The sequence below is a fragment of the Cucumis melo genome, chromosome 9 (assembly GCF_025177605.1).
Source record: "Cucumis melo cultivar AY chromosome 9, USDA_Cmelo_AY_1.0, whole genome shotgun sequence".
NCBI classification, from domain to species: Eukaryota; Viridiplantae; Streptophyta; class Magnoliopsida; order Cucurbitales; family Cucurbitaceae; genus Cucumis; species Cucumis melo.
This window is the reverse complement of record NC_066865.1, coordinates 21,786,382-21,810,943: the sequence shown is the minus strand read 5'-3', so window position 1 is coordinate 21,810,943 and position 24,562 is coordinate 21,786,382. Positions and strand designations below refer to the sequence as shown.

The window sequence follows — 24,562 nt, the reverse complement described above, 5'->3', positions numbered from 1 at the left end:
ATGAATAGCCCTAACTTTTGACTAGGCTTGAAATGTAGTTCATTTTTATGAATGTGATTGTGACCCTTTGGGTGGTAGAAGAATAACGTTAGTCATAATGTTATTATCTTTCAATTTTGTTACTTAAAAAACAATTCTATGACTAACAGTTATTGATATCATTCTAATTCTCGACTTCATTATTGTTTGGTGTACAGTATAATTTCGATAAAAGATTCAATGATGTCATCTAAAGATACAAGTATATATGTTTATTATATGATGATTTGTTTTATTTATTTTATTCTCTCATTTATTGTAATGTTTTCTCTTTTTTCTTCTTATGTCTATTGTGTTATTTTTTCGGATAGGCAGGTAGTTTTAGTTATTGGTCTTGTTTCTTTGCTTTGAAAATTGGTTGGAACCAAATAAGCCGATGAAAATTAGCAACTGGGTCTTGTCGGTTTTTCTAATCGGTTCTTTTAAACCAACCCAAACTTTTTTTTTTTTTACAATAATAAGACAGTTAATATTATATTAAAGAAATGATTAAAATAACATAAAAAATTATATAACCTTAAGCTTTTATATATATCATAGTTTATAAATTATAAGTACTGAAAGTTAGAACAGAAAAAACAGTAAAAGAATGAAACTATTTATAAAATCTAAATTGAGAGAGAAAGTTATTGATTTTGATATATTTCATAAATAATTTTAATATTTTATTATTTTAAAATTATCATAAGATTATTTATATATTAATATTTTTAATCAAGAGGATTATAAAGTTATTTACGAAGAAAATGAATATTTGAAACTATATATAGTTTATAAAGTAAAGAGTAGTTTTTGGGGCTTTTGGGGCTTTTGGGGGCACATAAAGAGCTATGAATTGTTTAAGAACAATGTGTCACTTGCACTTGCACTTGCATCACCGTCGTTGCTGCCATTGACAAAGCAGAGAATGGATGCTCTGAGGGCTTCGTATGGAGGAAGCTCGTCGGACGAAGAAGTGGATACAGTGTCCCCTTCGTCAGCATCCACATCAACACCACAATTCTTCGATGAGACTGTGAGCTCTTTACCTCTGCCTCCACCGCCTCTCTCACTTCTCAATTTTCCAAATTCCACCTGTAGTGCCCTTCTTCTTCCTCCTTACATTTACATTCTTTATTTTTCTACTTTCTAACGTTGCTTATCAACTTTTTCGATATTTCTTGTTTAGGTGTCTTGGATGACTTGCCAATCGATCAGGCGACTAGGGTTCGAAGCTTTCCTCACGTTCAAGGAAACTATGCCCTACACGTCTATATCCCAGGTATGTGAACCCATGTAGTAGTTCTTCTAATCTGATTCTTAAACTTAGTTTTCCTATTTCCATTTTGATCCACCCAATGGGGATTTTTTGTTTTTTTATATATTTGGAAATACTTGTTACTCTTTATCGGCGTATTGTTAGTTGGAACAACTACGACTCTATTTCTAGGGAGCTCTTCTTTGGTTGATCACTGATTCATTATTAACGAGTAGTTGTTAGAGTCTAGATTGGAATCAATATCAATGTCTAACAATTAGTCATAAACCTCGGTTTTTTGGCCACTCTTACAATGTTGTCTTCTTGAAATATATGTTGATTTCATGTTGGGTTATGCCTCTCAAACCTTTAGGTAGCCTCTTAAACATTGATTAGTAAAACTTATCACTTGCATGCATTTCAGTTCATGTCCCTTTGATTTACTTAAGAAAAAAATAAAATATTTTTCAAGAAACTCATTTTTTAGAAAATTGTTTAAAATATACTTAAAAATAGTTTTTGAGAAGCTTCCAACACTCTAATTTTTTTTCGAAATAACTTATTTTTTAAATTAAACACTTGAAAATGTAATCCAAATACACCATATATTTTTGCCTTTATTGTACCTTATGGAATTCTAGAATATCATAATGAACCAGCGAAGAATATCAATAATATCTAAGATAATGTTTCATTAATACCTTCAAGTGTCAGTTGATGGGTGATTTTATACTGCTGGGCGTTTTGGCTCTAGAATTAAAACTTCCTCTAAGCTTCTTTTGTCAATTGAAGCACTTTCACCAAATGCTGTGATCGATGCATCTACAATCCTCTAAATGTTCGTAATTGATGAGGAAAAGTAGATAAAGTATATGACTTATTTAAAAGAAGTATACATGCCTTTTTGGTATAATTTTGCAGGTTTCTGTTTAGTTTATTGATTTATAATCTAAAAATTTAAAAAGATTCTGAACATCGACAAGATAAACATTCACAATTACATGAATCTAAATAATTGTTGTGATTTTCATTTGTTCTATGCAATACGACTTTTCACGTGGATGCCCATGCCCAGCTAAAAATATTTGATTTTTCATGTTCCCAGTGTATGTACCAACTAATGCAAGGAAGGAGGTGGCCTTGTTTATGAAGAAAATTTCCTCACTTGTGCCTGCTCTCCATCTGGTTGATATTGACATTCCATTGGACGTTTTATGTAAAGATGACCACAAACTTGAGCAAGCATTGGCTAGAGAATTTCACATAAGTTTGTCAAGAACAGTGCCAATCCGAGTGCACCAGATTGACTCAATAGTGACAATGCTTCGCCAGAAGCTTCAGTCCCCAAGGCGGTAAGCTAAAAGTTTAGAACTCTTCATTTAGTTTGATTAGTAATTTCCAACTTGTTATTGTATTTAACTTGTGCTTTTCTTAAACAGATATTGGATTGATTTTAGTAAGTGGGAGACTTTTGTTAACGATGATCTTTCTCGAACCTTTTTGTCAATGGAAATTATTACTGGAGGGCTAATGGAGGTACGTCACATTTGAGGGATTTCCGTTTTCGTTATCTCTGCATTTCTGTAGTAAATGTGCTTTTCTGGATTCTCAGTTTTTGGGCCAATAATATGGAAGCTTCCACTTCTGTTTTAGTTTCTTAGTTAGATTATAGTTAACCCTTTACCTCACTTGTGGGTTTGATTTATGCATCTGATGCATGGATAAATTTTTTTGAATTAGAGTATTAGACTATAATTTTTAAACAGGATCTTGTAGGACGAGACAAATTTTCTATAGAAATTGTTGAGGTTTACCAAACACATATACGGATGCATTTGCCTAGATGTGTTTTGCACTCTTGTTATTAAAAAATTAAAAGTTAATTACAATGAGCAGCTATTTTAGGGATAATAATTAAGTGTTATAACAACATTTTAATAAAATTGTAATTATAGCAAATTCTATCAACGGTAGACTCCTATCGCAAATAAGCTCTTGGCCTATCAGTGATAGACAAATATTTGCAATATAGTTCATATGACAAAATTCGTCATATTTATAATTATTTTGAACTTTTACTATATTTGTTAATACTTTGAATCTAAATGCTCTCTTTAGTATTGTTATTCTCTCTGACACTCTCATGTGATGTTTTGAAATTACAAGTTTATAATTGTAAACTCAAGAACAAACTTGTTTGTTAGGCCATTTTAGTTTGAGATGTTTGTTGACATAGTTTATGTATGATGATTTCATGAGTTTTACATGGTTGAGATTCACAATATTACATGGGATTAAAGAGTTGATCCCTTTGTTATCAATTGGCTGCAGATCAGAAAACAAATCCAAGTTGTTAATGAGGTTTATAAGCTCCACAATCTTCCTGAATTTTACAAGGTTAATTACATTAACTATTTTTTCCCCTTTTCATCTTTATTCAATTATCGAGGAAGATGATCTCCTAGAGTACTCTGTTTTTTTAGGAAGCAAGACCGCATATATCTCTTGCCTGGGCATTAGGTGACGTTAGTCAAATATCGAGTCAAGCAGTTCATAATGAATTAAAAAGGTCCGCAGTTAAGGAACCATTTAAGAGATGTATTTTCACCACCAAATTCAATGGCATCGAATGTAAGATTGGTAAAAAAATGTATAAAATATGTAAATTTGCTGACGAATGAAAAAATGATTGTGTGAGACATGTTCTACAGTCTATGCCCATGAAATTCTTTTTATGTATTTCAACTTTAGTAATTAAATATCTTACTATAGGATATTGCACTGTGTATTGTCTTTGATTTAATAGTCTTGATTTATGAAGCTTTCATTTCTCAGATTCTTAGGAATCTATATTATATGGATAGATTATACTTGTAAGGGGCATCTCAATCCATTAAAGTCAAAAGTGCAGTGAAATTGATCAATTTCATGAAAGGTTGGAAAATATAATGACAACATAGACAATGTAACGAACGAGAGGACATCGCCATGAAAGGTCACCGAATATTAAACATCTTTAATAACATCTTCTTCCATGTTGATCAGGTGACTAATATTGTGCAATGTTAATTTTTGATTGATATTAAAGGTTAACTTTCGTTTTGGTGGATGATCAATCCTACGAGAATGTTTTTGGTATGCAATTCAACACATGAATTATAAAATTCAAGCTCTCTTGTCTGAACTTAAAAGAATCTAATCAAAACCACTTAAAAGACAAGACATCAAATAGACTTGCAATGAAAACTTTGATTATGCTACATCATAGTTATGGTTCATAATAAAAAAAAGCAAAATTGCCTTACTTAAAATATCGCAAAAATGATAATTGAAACATACTAAAAATTATATTGAAATTATTAAATAAAAACATAAATAATATTTTGATTCCTGCAATGGTATATATCAGCAATTTGATCGATTATCCACTTTTATCTAGTATGGTAAAAAGAATAAAGTCAAAAATTGAAAACTAAAAATGGTTGTAATTACGAATGTTGTTTAATAATTCAAGTATTCCTTCAAAAAAAAAATTTGAAACAAATTCAGGAGATTTGAGAATATATAAGATTTATGATATTTTATAAAAATATATAAGATTCGGTGAAGATTTGAGAATATTTGAAAAGATAAAGCAATTTACCGTATTAGTTCCTGATATTCTAGATAAGTTGCTCATTTCATCCTTGAAATTAAAAAATGTGTATTTTTTATTATCGAGTGTTTTGAAAAGAGTTTTAAAATAGTGAAGTTTATTTGACCGTTAGTTAACTAACAAAAAGATGATGTAGTATGAAAATGACGTCTTTTAAATAATTTAGCAAATTTTGTTAAATTTATGTTAGTTAATTTTGATGTATCATTTATTTTATATCTCTTTTGTCTCTTCTTCCTCCTCTATCTCCTTCTACCTTCACCACTCAGAATCACAATGTCAATGAAATATATCTTCTCCTCCCCTACACCTTTCACACTCCAAAGCAGATAAGCTTTATCTAGGAATCACATTCATCATTTCTTATCTTCATGTTTCCAACCATCTAACTAACATATAATATAAAAATTAAAAGATTAAGTGTGAACAGAAAAATCAAGTTTTGATGATCGTTATACAAAAGCTCTTCCACTTTTTCTTTTAAATTAATATGATGTATCCTTTTGTTGACTTAATTTAAATGTTCCCAACACCTTTGTTTTTCTTTTTCTTTTTCAATAAAGACTTATTTGATTGGACAAACAATATATACATACATATACGTGTGTGTGTGTGTGTGTGTGTATTAACCACATGGCCAAGTTGGGAAAGAAAATGTTGGCGTTTTATAAATTGAGGCCAACTCTTAACCAAACTCATACAGTACACATTAACTCATTCTTAGCAAAATGAAGAAACTTTGTGAAGAAACTTCAGTTGTTGTAGTGTCTCTTTTATCCATGACGATGCTTCTACAGCTCCAATTCTCTCTCTTTATAACTTGCATTCAAAAGGAGAGTGAAGCTCTTCTTCGATTGAAGAATAGTTTTGATGATCCTTCTCAATACTTGGCATCATGGAATGGAGTAGATTGTTGAAATTGGAATGGAGTTGGATGCAATCCAACTGCTGGACATGTTACGAAGAACAATCTTCGACGCGATTATCAGGTCGACTACTATTCACGTTTACATAGCAATTCTATCGATGCTAGTTTGTTAGAGTTTAAATACTTAAATTATTTGGATTTAAGTATGAACGACTTCAACTATACTCAAATCCCAAACTTTTTAGGTTCATTGGTTAAATTGACATATCTTAATCTTTCTTTGACATTATTTTTTGGAAAACTTCCTCTCCATTTAGAAAATCTCACTAAGCTGGTTGCTCTTGATTTATCATCATATAGAATCTGATGAGACAAGATGGGGCGATATTGAGTGGATGTCTCACCTTTCCTCCTTACAAACCCTTTAATTACTTGACTGCAATGGACTTTTCAAATGCTTCAAATTTGATGGGAGTGCTAAGTTCCATTCCTTTGTTGATTTTTCAAAATATGACTTTCTTAAAGTTAATGATATATCTTTCAGAAAACTCATTTTCTATGGTGGACTTTCTTCCTTCATTGGCAACAATTATGGTTTCAATTAAAAGTTTTTTGATGCAACTTCATGTATTTGTTGTTTTGGAAGTGAGTTTCCTCAATGGCTTCAAATGCATGCAAAAAGCACTTGTTGATTTGAGGTTATCCAACACAAGTCTTTCGATTAGTTCTATACCAACATCGTTCGCACCACAAAATGTCACCATTTTGAATCTTGCAAACAACCAAATCATGGGGACGCTTCCTACAACCATTGGCGATCAAATGCCGAAATTGGAAATGTTGTTTCTGAGTGATAATCTCATCAATGGTTCTTTACCACTTTCAATCTGCAAATGGAAGAATTTGAAAAAATTTGAAAATTTTGGATCTTTCAAACAATAGGCTATCTGAAATGGTTCAAGGTTGTTTGTTGACCCAATCTTGCATTTTTTGGATTTATCGTCCAACAACTTCTTAGGGATCTTTCCATATTCACATGAAAATATAACTGATATTCGAAAAGTATACCTAAGAGACAATAATTTTGAAGGATCCATGCCAATTGTATGGAAGAATGCCACATGTTTGGAAATTTTAGAACTTACCGAAAACAAATTGACAGGAAACATACCCACATGGTTGGGGGCATAATCTTGAAATTTTGCAATTTCTAATACTACGAGATAATTTGTTCAATGGCACCATGCCTTTGAGTTCCTCACTAAACTGAAAATTTTGGATCTTGCACACAACCGATTCCAGGGAAGAATCCCACCAAATCTCAGCAACTTCCTACCCATGACAAGACCTAACATACTTGGAATCATAGTTCCTATCGGAACGGGAGAAATTGAGTCATTAGAATCGTCTGACCTATCTTTCAATAATTTTTCAGGCAACATTCCTCGAGAGGGTCATCTTTCCACATTCAACGAGGCTTCAAGTTTTGATAATAATCCATATCTTTGCAGAGAACCACTCCCAATAAAATGTGTGACTGAGAATCCATGGAAACGACATTGACAATCAAGATGAGGAAGAGGATAAATGGGAGAAATGGTTGCTTTACATCATGATAATACTTGGATTTGTAGTTGGATTTTGGACAGTTGTTGGAGGTTTAGTATTGAAGAAGAGTTGGAGAGATACACTTATTTCAATTTTGTGGATGAGACTAATTACAAAGTTCGTGTAGCAATTTGGAGGTTCGTAGAAATGGTTAAAGCTAAGGAATCTGTCTTCGCAAATGAAGTCAGGTAATTAAATTTTTATTTCTGTTTGATTAATTTTTCTTATATATAAACATTTAATTTTCACTCAGTGGATTAATTTAAGTTCATCCTTATTTTAATGTCTTAAATTTAAATTAAATGAACTAATCAATTACATTTTTGATGCACAAAGACGATCATAAACCTTAATTTCCTTTTGGTAATTTCATGTATTATGCTAAAGCTTCTTCTAATTTTCTTCCATAATAATTGAGATGCGATAATCATAATGGTGATGCTACTAAATTTTGTGCTATATATTGTAATTATTTTATCATTTTACTATATATGTCATTATTTTAGGTTCTTTTGTCATTTATGCCGTAAAATAACGGGGAGTAAAGATACCCGTTTTGTTATAGTCAAACTATTTACAATCTCGTGGTTAAAAGAACCAACCGATCCCCCTTCTTCGATGTTTTTAATAAATTCACTATTCAACGACAACTTTGACGACCGCTTCCAATGACTAAATCCTAGAAGACCTCCTAATGTGCAATATAATTTTCAAAAACCAAAAACCAAAAAATTCAAATTTTTAAAAGAAAAAATCAAATGTCTGTTTTGTATATTTTAAAGATTTTAGAGAAGATGACAAAAAGATTTAGAAAAAAACGGCTCATATCACATTTTTTTTACATATTGTGAATATAGCAAATATGATAGTTATCAAACGGTTATTAGAGGCTTCTCAAAGGGGATTATCGGAGAATTATCCACTTTTTTAAATTTGCTATTTCTGTAATTTAGAAAATGTAAATAAAAACCAAAAACAAATATGAAAATGGTTACGGAACGAGACCAATCTCTCATATAATTTTTTAAAGAGAAATTGTTATGAATAGAAAAAAAAAAACTATTTTATATTAGCAAAAATTTTCAAATGAAATATAGAAAGTTGGATGAATATTGTTATATTTTGCAAATAGTTTCAATATTTTTCTATTTTAAAAAAATATTTAATCCCAAATATGTAAATATTCTCAAACCACCAAAATTTATCTTTGAAAAAAATCCCATATATATATTTACTTTCTCTTGTGTATCTATCAAACCAACTTAAACAAAACGTTATATCCTATCAATTTAATAGACTCATCTAAACAAGTTACGGGTCGTAGCTATTATTTTTCTCTACTTTAGCACCCTCTCATCCATCAGCATAAACAAAAAATGGAGATCTTAATTTCTCACAGTCCATTGAAGAAGATGTATAGGGTTAGGATTATTGGAAAATGTCAAAGAAAAAAAAAAATAGTAGGTAGCAACACAACTTACCCAACATGTCATGCAAAATTGAGAATAATATCATTGTAACATTGTGTGGACAAATTGAAAAGAGTTTAAGCATAATTGACACCAATCTTAAAATTCATAGATTATTTGATTATAATATTATTTCAAAGTTGGATTTTCTTTACCAATAATATGACAAAAAATCAATGTCTTTTTGGGCTTCATTTTTCTTTCCAATTATTGCAAAGGGAAGTTAACAATAAGCTTAACAATATCTGTGAGCATATATCATTGACCTACACAGCAGACTATGCAAATATTTGAAAACAGTAAAAAAGAAAAATTATATCATCTTAGTTTAATACCTTAAATTTAAATTAATAAACTAACAAATTGAATCTCTTTGATGCAGGTAATGCTACACAAAAATATGAACAAGAACCTAATTAATCTCCTTTGTGGAGTTTGAACTATGCTAAAGCTTCTTATAACTAATGTATATATCCATATATAATGATCAATGTGATGATTTATGCTACTATATGAATGCAAAATTACTCCAGATTTGTCTCGTGAAATAAAAGTTAATTTAAGAATTTTACCAATCTGATCTTTTCTCTTTTTTGGGTACAACTTTTAACATTGTTTGATATCAGTTAAGTTGCTAATATGTACTCTTCTTTTTTTTTTTTTCAGTTTTATTTAAACTTGTTCACCAAACCACAGGATAACAATTATCTTCACTATCATATCCATTTATATTAATTAATATTATACAATGATGTAAATTTTACGACTAGAGTAGGGTTGTAACTTCGTTATTATATGCACATTTAACGTCTAGGAACGTGGGTTTAAAATAATGAGAGTAAGGGACCATTTTACTATAGTAAAATTATTTACAATTTAGCGGCTAAAATAACCGACTCCTACTCCTTCCGTTGTTTCCATTAACGTCACTCATTGCTGATTAACTTTGACAACGAATTTTGTTGGCCAAATCTAGTGAAGACTGTCTACGGCGATCATTTTGGCAGTTCAACGAAAATGTAGACCATCTGCAACTTCCAATTTTGCATATGTATATATACAACCACCTCCAACGACTATCACTAACAATCACCTTTGTTGATCAACTCTAAAGAGACGACTAACTATGACAATCACTCAAACAACTAACTCCAACGAAAACCACTTCTTGACGACTGGGTTTTGACAGCCAACTTCAACGACTGCCTATGGTAACAGAAACTTCTACGGTCGGTACTCTAGTGACTAAAACTTAGATGACCACCTCTTAAGCCCAATTTCGTCGATGGCCACCTCGAGGGACTAACTCTAATGATTCCCTTCAAAAATCAATCCAATGAACATGTTTAATTATATAGACAACACTGAGAATTCTAGATCAAACAAACTTGTATATGAAAGTAGTTTAAGACCAACACCTAATTGCCACATCTCTAGCTTTGATCACTAGTCGTGGCAACGTGGATTGCCATTTCTCTTTATCTATTCGTTTTTTCTCTATATTCTGTTTCTTTCTCTATCCCAGCCAAAAGCATGAGTTTATTAAAATGACAAAAATGTAAACAAAAAATTCTGCTGCAAATTACCAACCAATCTAAATTCACACTTATTTGACCAAAGAAAAAACCTACAAACAATACATAAATTAAATACCCACATTATTTGACATATTCACATGTCATTTCACACTTATTTGAAATATAAAATCAAAAGTTGACCCAATTTGTATATAGTGTTGTGTTAAATAATTGTCTTAAAGACAAAAGTGTATCTATTCTTACAAATTTGAAAACTAAAAATGTATGTTTTTAAAACTAATCTTCTGATACAAGAAAGAAGAAGAAAGTACTAAGAAAAACAGTATATTTATATTAATTACTTACCTTTAGATTCAAATGGGAAGTGGTCAGGATAAAATTGTCTTCTACCACCAATCCAAATTTGATTTTATTTCACTGTACAGACAAGAAGTAACAACTTGTAATTTTATATAGCTCGACTGTCACACCCCATTATTTTATGTCAGTGGGCTGCAAACTCTAACACACACCATCATTTTTATGTTTGGTCTCTTGTAGTCCTAATGAGATTAATACTTTGTTTTTAAAACAATATTTCAATAATTCCTCCTATGGCTTTATGGGATTTTAAAACAAACTGATATTAACATAACACAGTGATAATTTAAAAACTATGACCGTACACAGTGTGCTGACACCCCAACGTGGTCTTTTGAATCTATTTGGGAGTATATAAGTTGGTCTTGGGGGAATACAGTAATCAAATAAAGTTGAGATAAAAACATATTTTTAAAACATATCTCTTCACAGTTCACACACACATATATATGAAAAAGCAAAAGAAAAATGAATTAACATAATTATAAAGTGTAGCACATGTACTCAACTAAAGTTACCCAATTCCCAACAACTCTATCCATTCAAATATGTCAGGAATATAATAGAGGCGTTGAGATCAAAACCAAAAACAATATGTTACACCTTTGGTATTCATAATTAAAAAATTTGTAATCAATTATTTGTTTAAAAAGAATGCTTTCTATATATTACATTAGTCTCAATGCATAGCAGTACTGATGAAATTAAAATCCCTACCAAAATGAGGAAAGTTTCAGAAAAAAGTTCAATTGTATTATTGCGTATGTTATGCATGATACTTCTATTCCAATTTTGTTTTTCCATAACTTGCATCCAAAATGAGCTTGAAGCTCTTCTTCAGTTCAAGAGAAGTTTTGATGATCCTTACTATCGCTTAGCTTCATGGAAAGGAACAGAATGCTGCAGTTGGGATGGAGTTGGGTGCAATCAAATTACTCAACATGTTACTATGATTGATCTTCGAAGTGATATTAATCAGGTCGACTTCTACTCATTACCTTTATCTGCCAATTCCATTGACTCTAGTTTGTTAGAGTTGAAATACTTAAATTACTTGGATTTAAGTGGGAATCACTTCAACTATACTCAAATCCCAAGCTTTTTAGGTTCAATGGAAGAATTAACGTATCTTAATCTTTCTTTCGCATTATTTTCTGGAAAACTTCCTCCTCATTTAGGAAATCTTACTAAATTGGCTGTTCTTGATTTATCATTTAATTGGCCGGAAACCAATGACGATATTGAATGGATATCTCATCTTTCATCCTTACAGTTCCTTAGCTTGACTGGAATTGACTTTTCGAAGACTTCCAATTTAATACAAGTTCTAACTTCTTTTCCTTGGTTGGTGTCATTGAGATTGAATTATTGTAACCTTCAAAACATCCCCTTCTCTTTAGTTTCCTCAAATTATTCTTCATTTCTTAGTAGAGTTCAGCTTCTAGACTTGTCTTACAACCAGTTAAGCGGTTCAATTCCTAAGGCTTTTCAAAATATGACTTCCTTAAAATTCTTATACCTTTCAAGAAATAAGTTCACTGGTATTGAAGGTGGACTTTCTTCCTTCATTAGAAATAATTGTGGTCTAAAAGTAATTAATTTATCGATGAACAAAGATTTTGGTGGAGATGTGTTTGACAGTAGTTATGAGAATGAATTTGTGGGTTGCAGCCACGGACATGATCTTCAAGTGCTTCAATTAAGTGATACATCTATGAAAACCAAAATCCCAATAGATTGGTTAGGGAAGTTCAAAAACTTGAAGTTGGTTGATCTTTCATACAGTAAGATTCATGGTTCAATTCCAGCTGCACTTGGAAATTTATCCAGCATTGAATATTTAGATCTTTCAAACAACGCTTTAACTGGAGAAATTCCAACCTCAATGGGAAGATTATTGAATTTGAAGGTATTAGACATATCAAGCAACTCACTCAAAGGTGTTCTTACAGAAGCTCATTTTGTGAATCTTTCAAAGTTGCATACCTTATACTTAAGCTACAATGAGCTTATTTCATTGGACATGAAACCTAATTGGATTCCTCCATTTCAATTGAAAAAACTTGATATAGGTTCATGTATTGGTAGTTATGGAAGTGAGTTCCCTCAATGGCTTCAGACACAAAAGGCACTCGATGAACTGTGGTTATCCAACACAAGTCTCTCAGTTAGTTGTTTACCAACATGGTTCACACCACAGAATCTCACCACTTTGGATCTTTCTCACAATCAAATAGTTGGACCAATTTTTAACAGCATTGCCGATCAAATGCCCAGATTGACACATTTGTTTCTCAATGATAACTTTTTGAATGATTCATTACCACTCGTGCTTTGCAAATTGAAGAGTTTGTTTACTTTGGATCTTTCAAACAATAGGTTATCTGGAACGGTTCATGGTTGTTTGTTTACTTTAAACTTGACTCTTTTGGATTTGTCGTCCAATTACTTCTCAGGGACGTTTCCAGATTCACATGCAAATCCCTCTCTTCTTTATGAACTATTCTTAAGAAACAATAATTTTGAGGGATCCATGCCAATTGTATTGAAGAATGCCAAAAGTTTGAAAATTTTAGATATGGAAGGAAACAAATTCTCAGGAAACATACTTACATGGGTAGGAGATAATCTTCAAAGTTTACAAGTTCTAAGACTACGAAGCAATTTGTTCAATGGTACTATTCCTTCAAGTCTTTGCAACCTCCCCAATTTGCAAATTCTCGATCTTGCACACAACCAATTGGATGGAAGTATCCCATCAAATCTCAACAATTTCGACGTAATGATAACAGGAAAGGGCATACAAGAATTCATTCGATTTTGTTGGCGTCGTCTATGCTTGAATACTGAAAAAAATGTGGTGCAATTTATCAAATCAAATCATTTCAATTACTCCACAACACAACTAAGGTTAATGGTGAATATAGACCTATCCAATAATTCTTTGGTGGGCTTCATACCAAAAGAGATAACAATGCTTAAAAGGTTGATTGGATTGAACTTGTCCTACAACAATTTAATTGGGACAATTCCTATGGAAATTGGAGAACTAGAGTCGTTAGAATCACTCGACTTATCTTTCAATAAACTTTCTGGACGAATTCCTCAAAGCTTATCAAAATTGAACTCATTAGGTGCATTAGAATTATCCCACAACAATTTCTCTGGCAATATTCCTCGAGAGGGCCATCTATCTACCTTCAATGAGGCTTCAAGTTTTGACGAAAACCTACATCTTTGTGGAAATCCACTCCCAATAAAATGTGTGAATGAGAATCCATATGAGCTACCATCTAAAAACATTGACGACAATCTAGATCAAGATCAGGAAGATAAATGGGAAAAGTGGTTGCTTTACATTACGATAATACTCGGTTACATAGTTGGATTTTGGGTAGTTGTTGGAAGTTTAATATTGAAGACGGGTTGGAGACATGCTTATTTCAAGTTTGTGGATGAGGGTTATTACAAGGTTCATGCAACAATTTGGAGGAGCTAGAGTTGCTCCAAAAGAAAGCTGCATTAGCAAATGATCAGTTGGGTAACGTTTTTTCTTTTCTGCTTTTTCATTACTTCTATTCTTTTTTTATTTTTCTAGTTTATATGCACTTATTTATCATCTTTTGTGGATGAATTATAATTTCTTAGCTTTTCTTGTCGATGTGTCGTTTGAACAAAAATGAGACATAGAAAGAAGTAGTCTTAAGGTCAATGGGGCATTGTGTTCTTATGAAAATAGTTGGAATAAAAATGGTAATTATTGGCTTAAAATTTTTAGTTCAATTTTCCCTAATGTCAATTTATATTGATTGATTTCGTGAGTTTTTCTTACAATCACCTTTCAAACATAAGTAAAAATTTAATATTTCATGGTTAAAAATATAACAGCAAGACAAAATTTTTATTTCAAAAAATGTGTTTGATAAGAATCACTTCTCATTTCATCTTTGAATTTACACCCAAAATGTTGTTAATATGTGATCTATTAGACCACATGATTTGCTTTTTAAAAATATGCATGTGTAGGAAACCATTTCTTTAAGTGATCTCCTTCAAATTTGATAGAAAATTCATTTCAAAGATATATGAAATTTGAAATCTGAACAATTGTAATAAAACTAGAGTCTGATTCATTAAAAAAAAAAAAGTATCTTCTTATATATATATACAAAGAAGAATTTGGGTTATATGTACTTTATAACGTCTCTCTCATTGTAAAAATGAATTATTAGAGTGGTTTGTGCACCGTAAATAGTGGCTTCGTTTACGATTGAGATTATGTTGCCAATGTAACAAAAGAAAAAATGCACTTTGAATTTAAATTGAATGAACAACTAAAAGATTCGCATGTGGTCGAGCAGGCATTCCCTATTCAAAGACTACCGTCAGAGCACAATTTCGTTAAATTTAAATGCACTCATCAACTAAACTTTGTATCTAGTAATCTGGACTATGCTCTAACCCCAACATATGTAACATCCTTATTTCAATAAAGTGGAGTTTAGACCCCATAACTTCTTAAAAAAAAAATTAAAACAAATTGAATCTTTGATAATGTTCTCTTCCTTTGGTAATTTTAGGAAACTATATGCTAATATTATGTGAATGCAAAATTACTCCAAGATTTGGCTGATGAAATAAAAGTTGATTATGAATTTTTTTAGGTGATTTTAAGTTTCAATGTATCTATTATATCCTTTAAATAATAGGTATTATAATGGAAAAATTATTGTAAATGACAAAACTGCGTAAATATTTATAAAATATAGAATTTTTTCAATTTTATGAATGATAGACATAGACATCGATAGACTACTATTGATAGAATTTAAAATTTTGTACTTTGTATAAATATTTTGGTTAATTTTCAATATTTGCAACTGTCCCATTATATAATATATATAATGTAGATTTTGAAGGAGAAATCTTAAAAAATTATGTTGAGTGATATCACAGAAACTTTAACAGTGCACTCAATCTTTGAGATATTCTTGAACTTTCAAAAATTTTAAACATCAACGCACTTTGAATAAAAAATATTTATGAACTTTCAAAATTTTTAAATATATCTTTAAACTTTTAAAAACAGTTCAAAAACACTATTACCTTTAGTTTTAGAAGAAAATCGTTAGGGTTTGGGTTTGGTTTCAAAAATAAAACTTACACTTCATTTACTTTCATTAAATTAAAAGATTTTTAGTTTCCAAAGTTTATAAAAATAGGTTTAAAAGATTTTTGAAGTATTTTTTTTTATTTTTTTTTAAAAACAATTATATGATATATAAAATTAGAAAAAATAGTTTTGGAAAAAATATGATTTTTAGAATATATTCTTCTCATTTTAAATGTCATAAAATTATTTAAAATAAAAATATAAAATTATTTGAAGAACTTTTTTAACTTATTTTTAAAAACTTAGAGACTAAAACATTTTTGAAAACTTATATTTATATTTTTTATAAATATAAGGACTAAAAATTTATATTTATAAAACATGGAGACTTAAGGCACGTATTCTTCACTTGGAGACTAAAAAGTATATAATTTATACTTCATATTAAAATATTTAAAGACCCTAGAAAATTATTTTTCTTCAAAGTCTTTGCATTTATTATGTAGGGAATTTGTTAGGTTAGGTGGATGAAGAAACTGAATGAAAATGAACAAATGGATGAAGAAACTAAATGAAAATGGAAAATAAAATATCTAATTGAAGTGTTAAATTTATATACCCTACAAAATTATAAAAGGTGGTTTAACTTAATCAAAAAAATTTAGTGGAACTTACGTAAATATAACAAAACTATAAACTATTTACGGTCCCTGTAACAAAGCCTACAAAGTTAATTATTTTTTAAATATTCTTGCCTTTCCATCTTTCCTTTCATTCTCGCGATTCGTCTTCCTCTATTATTTCGTCTTTTCCGTACGTCTTCTCATGCGATTTCGTCTTTCTTCTTTTCTCTTTTTCTTTTGTGCGATTTCTTTCTATCGTCTTTCTTATTTTTCAATTCTTTATTTATACCGTTTAATCTTTTCATCGTTTTTCTTCTTTTTTTCTTCGTTATTTTTTGTTTTGATTTCTTTTCGTCGTCTTTCTACTTTTCCTCTTCTTTTTTTCGGTGCGATTTCTTTCCATCGTCTTTTTTATGCGTTTACATTTGGATAATCAAATCTAAACGAATGTGTACAACAAAGTAGCAAAATCTAAAAGATCGTGTATAAAGAATCTTGAAAAAAAAAATCATTTAGATTGAAATAGCTAAATGTAAATGATCGTTTAAAAAAAGTAAAGTAAAAAAAAAAAAATTGTGTATAAAAAATTTTGAAAAAAAATCATTTGAATTGGAGTAGCCAAATGTAAACGATCGTGTAAAAAGTAAATAAATCTAAACCATTGTGTAAAGAAATCTAAATGATCGTGTACCAAATAAATTAAAAAAATACCAATTTGGCTATCCCAAATCTAAACGATTTTTTTTTTTTCAAATTTTGGTATAAACGATCTTTTTTAATATTCTTTCTACATAATCTTTTAGTTTTGGTTACCCTAATTTAAATTAAATGTCTAACCAATTTTTTCAAGATTCTTATACACCATCAAAACCTAAAAAAAGAAAAGAAAAAGACGATACAATGGTGAATTAAAAAAAAAGAAAGAAAGAGGAAGAAAGACCTCTAAAAAAGAGAAAAAAACAAGAATGACGATAGAAAGAAATAGATTTGGTTATCCAAATCTAAAAACAAAAAATGGAAGAAATCGCAGCTAAAAAAAGAAAGAGTACAGAGGAAGACGATTAAAAAATGGAGGGAGGAGAAAAAGATAGAAGGAAAAAATCTGAAATATTTAAAAAATGGCTAACTCTGTGAGTTTTGTTATATTTAGGAAAGTTTTCCTAGAATTTATTATAAATGGTAAAACTATTAAAATCATTTACAAATACAACAAAATTTGAGGGTTTATCAATGATATACACTATTAAACATTGATTCAATACTACTATATCTATATCTTATTGATAAAATCTAAAATTTTATTATATTTTTGTATTTTGATCATTTTGCTATATTTCAAAACTATCTTTATAACAAATATGTCCCATAAAATACGTGTAAAAAAAAGTTGATGAGACTCTAACGATGTGATTTTCTAAAAAAGATTAATTTGATAAGAAACAATATAATCCACATAAAAGTATATTAACTTATAATTCCTATTAAAATATTTAAAGACCGTAGGAAAATATTTTTCAAAGTCATTACGGGAAATTTATTAAAATTGGAAGAAATTGAATGAAAATGAGAAATAGAATGAAGAAAATGAGAATGAGGAATTAAAAAAAAAAAGAGTTGACTGAATATTAATGAAGTCTTTTTGATAGTTTCACAAAAGGACTTATGCTATCATTCATCAATTTTCTTTCACATCTCATATCATTGTCTACAACCAAGTGGCCAATATGATTCTTGGTCGTTCCTTCTTTCATTAGTGATCGTTTGGATGTAACGACAAAAAAATATATTAAAATATATAAAGTTCAATTTGAATCGACCGAAAAAGTAAAGTCTTCTATGCTTCGACAAATAGGCTTTTCTCTCATATTTTCTTTTTTTTCTTTTAACGTCTTCTTTGGTTGCATTATCTTTACATTACACGTTCTATTATTGGATTGAGTCCATGAATTTGAATATCCTATATCAGTTAATGCATTGACTTAAAAGTAAAGTCTTTGATGTTTGAACAAAACATTTTTCTCTCTCACGTATTTATTTATTTTTTAACGTCTTATTTGGTTGTATTTTCTTTACGTAATCACATTTGATTGAGTGTCAAGAATAATATATTAGTTAATATTTTTAGAAAAAACATGTTTGCATTTAGAATGGAATTACTTTCTATAAAAATTAAAAATAAAGTTGAGAAGGAAAAATCAATCTACATGTAATTTTTGTTCCATATGATCACCATGGTATCAATCATGATCATGTCAAAACAATACACAAAATTCTGTTGAACAAAAAAACAAAACAAAATTGATATTTTAAAATCAATGGCCAAAATTGAGAAAGAGAAAAACTTGAAATAAAATTCATTTATTATAAAATGATCCCAACTATTATTAAACTTAAAAAAAAAAAAAAAAAAAGTTTTCAAAGCTTATTAATTCATTGTCTAACCTTGTTTACTCTAATTGAATGTTATTAAATAACATATTATTTAGAATTGATCTATTCTTAATTAGTAATCCTTATTAGAAGGAATTTAAATATAATTGAGAACGTTAAGACTCCACTTGGGATTATTATAATTTTTAAAATAATTGCTAGCAATTGTAAAAATAAACTGTGAATAGAATTATGTTATTGTTTTAAAAATTTTAATTTTAAGTTAAAAAAAATTATTGCAATTTTCTTTTTGGTATGTTATTATCTTGGAATGTACACGATTGAAAATTTTAAATATTTAAAAAATTATAGATACTTAAAAGTTTGCATTTTCATATACTTCTGTAAGAATATTTTTTTTAAGATCAGAATTTTTTTTTAATAAATATGTTTATTTTGTAAGATTTCTACTCATTAATTTATATATTATCTAAAGAATGTATCTTACAACTATTTATTAATATAGAATTAATTTAATATGATTTGAAGCTAAATAACATATTTCTTCTTGTCAAGTTAAAATTATTTTTAAATTAATACAATTTATATTATTTTTTTTATATAATTTTTATAGAACAGAATAACATATTATAATTTAATTTATATTATTTTTTTATATAATTTTTATAGAACAGAATACCATATTATAATTTAATTTATATTATTTTTTTTATATAATTTTTATAGAACAGAATAACATATTATAATTTTAAATTTTGTTATAAAATAAATACTTTGTTTAAATTTAAATTGGAGTAAAGGCTAGAAAAAAAAGATCAAAACAACTACGAGTGGAGTGGTGTTAAAGCAATACAAAAATTGATATTTTCAATTAAACGTGGCCAAGATTGAGAAAGAAAAAGTTGGACAAATTCGTTCATTATAAATTAAACTCAACTCCTAACCAAATTTATTCATTACTCAGTTTTGATCGAATATATTCCATTCTTACCAAAATGAGGAAACTTTCAGAGAAAAGTTCAGTTGTATTAGTTTGTGTGTTATGCATGATGTTGCTGCTTCTCCCATTTTGTTTGTCCGTAACAGCAGCTTGCGTTCAAAAGGAGTGTGAAGCTCTTCTTCAATTCAAGAATAGTTTCTATGATGATCCTTCCCATCGCTTGGCTTCGTGGAATGGAACTGATTGCTGTAATTGGAATGGAGTGGGTTGCCATCAAATTACTGGACATGTTACTATCATTGATCTTCGATACGATTATCAGGTCGACTCATCACCTTCATACAGCAATAATTCCATTGATTCTAGTTTGCTTGAGTTGAAATACTTAAATTACTTGGATTTAAGTGGGAACAACTTCTATACTCAAATCCCAAGCTTCTTAGGTTCAATGGTCGAATTAACATATCTTAATCTTTCTGACACAGCTGTTTCGGGCAAAGTTCCTCCACATTTAGGAAATCTTACTAAATTGGATACTCTTGATTTATCTTTCAATTATGAATTGCAAATGGCTAATACTGGTGATGTTGAATGGATATCTCATCTTTCATCTTTACAGTTCCTTGGCTTGGCTTACATAGACTTCTCAAAATCTTTGAATTTGATGCAAGTAATAAGTTCTCTTCCTATGTTGTCCTCTTTAAGATTGAGAGCTTGTCGCCTTCAAAGCACCCATTTTTCTTTGAGTTCATGGTTGAATTATTCATCATTCCTTTCTAGAATTCAACTTCTAGATTTGTCTTTCAATCTGTTAAATGATACAATTCCTAAGGCTTTTCAAAATATGACTTCCTTAAAGTATTTAGACCTTTCAATGAATCAATTCAATGTTATTTTTGAAGGTGGAATTTCTACCTTCATTCGAAATAATTGTGGTCTAAAAGTACTTGATTTATCGTGGAACTATAATCTTGGTGGAGATGTGTTTGGAAGTCGTTATGGGAATCAATCTACGGGTTGCGATCTTCAAGTGCTTAACTTAGGATATACATCTTTTAAAACCAAAATTCCAGATTGGTTGGGAATGTTAAAAAGCATGAAGTCCCTTGATCTTGGACATAGTAAGATTTATGGTCCAATTCCGGCTTCACTTGGAAATTTATCAAGCCTTGAATATTTAGATCTTGGACATAGTAAGATTTACGGTCCAATTCCGGCTTCACTTGGAAATTTATCAAGCCTTGAATATTTAGATCTATCGAGGAATGCTTTAACTGGAACAATTCCAACCGCATTTGGAAGATTATTGAACTTGAGAAAATTGTATGTACAAGAAAATAGACTAATGGAGGTGGGCAACGAATGTTTTACCCAACTTGAGAAGTTGGAGGAATTAGACATATCAAGAAACTTGCTCAAAGGCATTCTTACAGAAGTTCATTTTGCCAATCTCTATCAGTTGCATTCCTTACGTATTGGCTACAATGAACTTCTTTGTTTGGACATCAAATCTGATTGGAATCCTCCCTTTCAATTACAAGTTTTTGATGCTTCCTCATGTATTGGTTGTTTTGGAGGGGACTTCCCTCAGTGGCTTCGAACGCAAAAAGCCCTTTTTCGTTTGTCGTTATCCAACACAAGTCTCTCAATTAGCTATTTACCAACATGGTTCACATCACATAATCTCACTAATTTAGATCTTTCATTCAATCAAATTATGGGACCACTTCCTGCCAGCATTGGTAATCAGATGCCCAATTTAGAAGAGTTGTATCTCAATAATAACCTTTTTGACGATTCTTTACCACCCTCCCTTTGCCGATTAAAGAGTTTGGTCATCTTAGATCTTTCCTACAATAAGCTATCTGGAGTGTTTCAAGATTGCTTGTTGACTCCAAACTTGAGAATTTTGGATTTGTCGCACAACAACTTCTCCGGAACCTTTGCACATTCACATGGAAATTATCTTTCTAATATTGAGAAACTATGCTTGAGAAATAACAATTTTGAGGGATTCATGCCGATTGTATTAAAGAATTCCAAAGTTTTGTATATTTTAGATTTTGAGAAAAACAAATTCTCTGGAAACATACCCAGATGGATAGGGAATAATCTTGAAAGTTTGGAAATTTTAATGCTACGAAGTAATTTGTTCAATGGTACTATTCCTTCAAGTCTATGCAATCTCACTTACTTGAAAATTCTGGATCTAGCAAACAATCAATTGGAGGGAATTATCCCATCAAAGCTCAGTAATTTCCACGAAATGACAAGATCAAAATATATATACGGAGAATCCTTCGGCTCCCTCTATTATTATTGTATGAATGGTCGTTATTTCGTCTATAATGGAGCAAAATGCCCTGATGGTGGAAAATCTGTGGTACATTTTTTCAAATCAAGTTATTTCAATTACTCCTTGTTAGATCTAATGTCAATGGTGAGTATAGACCTATCTAACAACTCTTTGGTGGGTTTCATTCCAAGTGAAATAACAAAGCTTAAAAACTTGATTGGATTGAATTTGTCGCACAACAATCTAATTGGGATAGTTCCGACCGAAATTGGGGAAATAGAGTCATTAGAATCACTCGACCTATCTTTCAATCAACTCTCTGGACCAATTCCTCTAAGTTTATCAAAACTAAATTCATTAGGCATGTTGAAGTTGTCCCACAACAACTTCTCAGGCGAAATCCCTCGAGAGGGTCATCTCTCCACATTCAATGAGGCTTCAAGTTTTGACGAAAATCCAAATCTTTGTGGAGATCCGCTCCCAATGAAATGTGTGAAAGAGAATTCATCAGAGTCACCATCCAAAAGTATTGACAACTATCTAGATCAAGACCAGGAAGATAAATGGGAGGGGTGGTTACTTTACATAATGATAATACTTGGATATATAGTTGGGTTTTGGGGAGTGGTTGGAAGTTTAATATGGAAGAAGAGTTGGAGATATGGTTATTACAAATTTGTGGATGAGGCCACTTACAAGGTTCATTTAACAATTTGGAGGAGCATACAATTACTTAAAGCAATCTGCACTCCCCAATGAGTTAGGTAATGACATTTTGTTTTGATTTTTTTTTCTTCTTATAGTCTATTTTTCTTTTAGTTCAATTTTCAGTACCGATTAATTATGTCAATTTATATAGGTTTCATTATTTTCTGTTAGATATTAAATTCTCCCTTAAACCACAACTAAGAATCTAATTCGTAATGGTTAAAAATGTGAATAACATTATAGACACAAAAAAAACCTAAAGCTTACTGTAATTTTATATATATATATATATATATATATATATATATTTAAAGTATATATTATTTGAACTTTTTGCTAAAGAATAACAAATTTTTGTTGAAACTTGTAACTTCTACGTCTACTTTTTATAACGCATTTACTACAATATTTTGACGAGAGTAAAAATGTTAAAATAACTAACTCTTTCTTTTTTCAATGTTTCAAATAACTCTATCCACCGACAACAAACTTTGACGATCACCTTCGATGATCAACTCCAACGGTTAATTAAATCCACTGAAGACCGTATGATCTTACGCTCAATTTCGATTGATGACCACACCTTTGGCGACTACTTCAACAACTACCTTTGGTGGTCGATGCTATGATGACCGCTTATGCAACCAACTTTCTAGTGATCACTCTAAAGACCAAACTCAAGTGAAGACCAAACTCAAGTGAAGACCACCCCTGGGCTACCATGCATGTTTAATAGAGCTTTTTTTAATAGGACTTTTCTTAATAGTAATAAAAACATTGTGATTATAGCAAATCAAACAACATTTCCAATATATATATATATATATATATATCCAACTTGTGTAACATTTTCGACAAGAAATGAAATCAATTACCATCAAAATTATTCATTGTACATCGTTAAAATTGAGTCTTAACAATCATGCAATCATTAATTAAAATTTTAAGGGTCAGAGAATTCTATAAATTTGTCAGTTTTGGACCAAATTTAATATTTATAAAAGTTTAAGTAGGCTAAAAAAAAGTTTTATCATTTGATTATAATCAATTCAACTATACAAAAATTAAATAATAAATTCAGTTAATATATGTATTTTATAAGTATTTTGATTTCTTCCTTTACTATATTTGAAAATACTTTAAATTTATTAACTTTATTAAAAAAAATCTTTCGTTTTTATCTCTATTCTTACTCTGTATAATTATTTAGCACATAGATAATGTGGATATTAAAGTGCTTATAAGGTTCTTTTCTTCTTCTTTTGGCCAAAGAAAGTGCTTACAAGTTACATGAGCATATATATATATATATATATATATATATATATATATATATATATATATATATATATATATGGTTGTATTGTATAGTTGAATGGCCCAAGTAATTTCTTTTTGAACTGTTCAAAGACCAACATTAAATGATGGGAAAATGGGAAAATCTCGCCATGCTAAAGATATTGACTAACTCATAAATTACTTATAAATGATCCCAACTATATTATTGAACTTTTAAAACTTTGAAACTGTTTTTGAAAGACAAAGCAATAATGGTGTTCATCTAAAATCTAATGCTAAAGATATTGTTTATTTTTATTTTTATTTTTAATTGTAATATTGATATTTCTATAATTTTGTGAAATAAAAAAAGAAATTATGAGCACATATATAATGTCAGACATTGAAAAAAAAAGCGTAGTAAAAAATAATTAAAAAT

General features: G+C 29.8%; 3 protein-coding genes and 1 long non-coding RNA gene across 4 annotated transcripts; all 4 read left to right on the top strand.

Moving 5' to 3' along the window:
* Positions 1-839: 839 nt before the first annotated feature.
* Positions 840-4,079, top strand: LOC103504707 (uncharacterized). Its single transcript, XM_008469108.3, has 6 exons — positions 840-1,115; positions 1,208-1,300; positions 2,382-2,628; positions 2,716-2,812; positions 3,608-3,673; positions 3,760-4,079. The coding sequence occupies exons 1-6, from the start codon at positions 947-949 to the stop codon at positions 3,955-3,957; spliced, it is 870 nt and encodes a 289-aa protein (XP_008467330.1). The 5' UTR covers positions 840-946; the 3' UTR covers positions 3,958-4,079.
* A 1,566-nt stretch (positions 4,080-5,645) lies between these two features.
* Positions 5,646-9,321, top strand: LOC103483056 (uncharacterized). Its single transcript, XR_001764886.2, has 3 exons — positions 5,646-5,920; positions 7,235-7,595; positions 9,259-9,321. It is a non-coding gene; the product is annotated as an uncharacterized LOC103483056 (long non-coding RNA).
* A 2,174-nt stretch (positions 9,322-11,495) lies between these two features.
* On the top strand, positions 11,496-14,273 carry LOC107990325 (receptor-like protein EIX2). Its single transcript, XM_017048217.2, has one exon. The coding sequence runs from the start codon at positions 11,496-11,498 to the stop codon at positions 14,271-14,273; it is 2,778 nt and encodes a 925-aa protein (XP_016903706.2).
* A 5,573-nt stretch (positions 14,274-19,846) lies between these two features.
* Positions 19,847-23,740, top strand: LOC103483053 (receptor-like protein EIX2). Its single transcript, XM_051089780.1, has 2 exons — positions 19,847-22,901; positions 23,389-23,740. Exon 1 carries the CDS (start codon positions 19,897-19,899, stop codon positions 22,894-22,896), a length of 3,000 nt encoding a protein of 999 aa, XP_050945737.1. The 5' UTR covers positions 19,847-19,896; the 3' UTR covers positions 22,897-22,901; positions 23,389-23,740.
* The last annotated feature ends 822 nt before the right edge of the window (positions 23,741-24,562 follow it).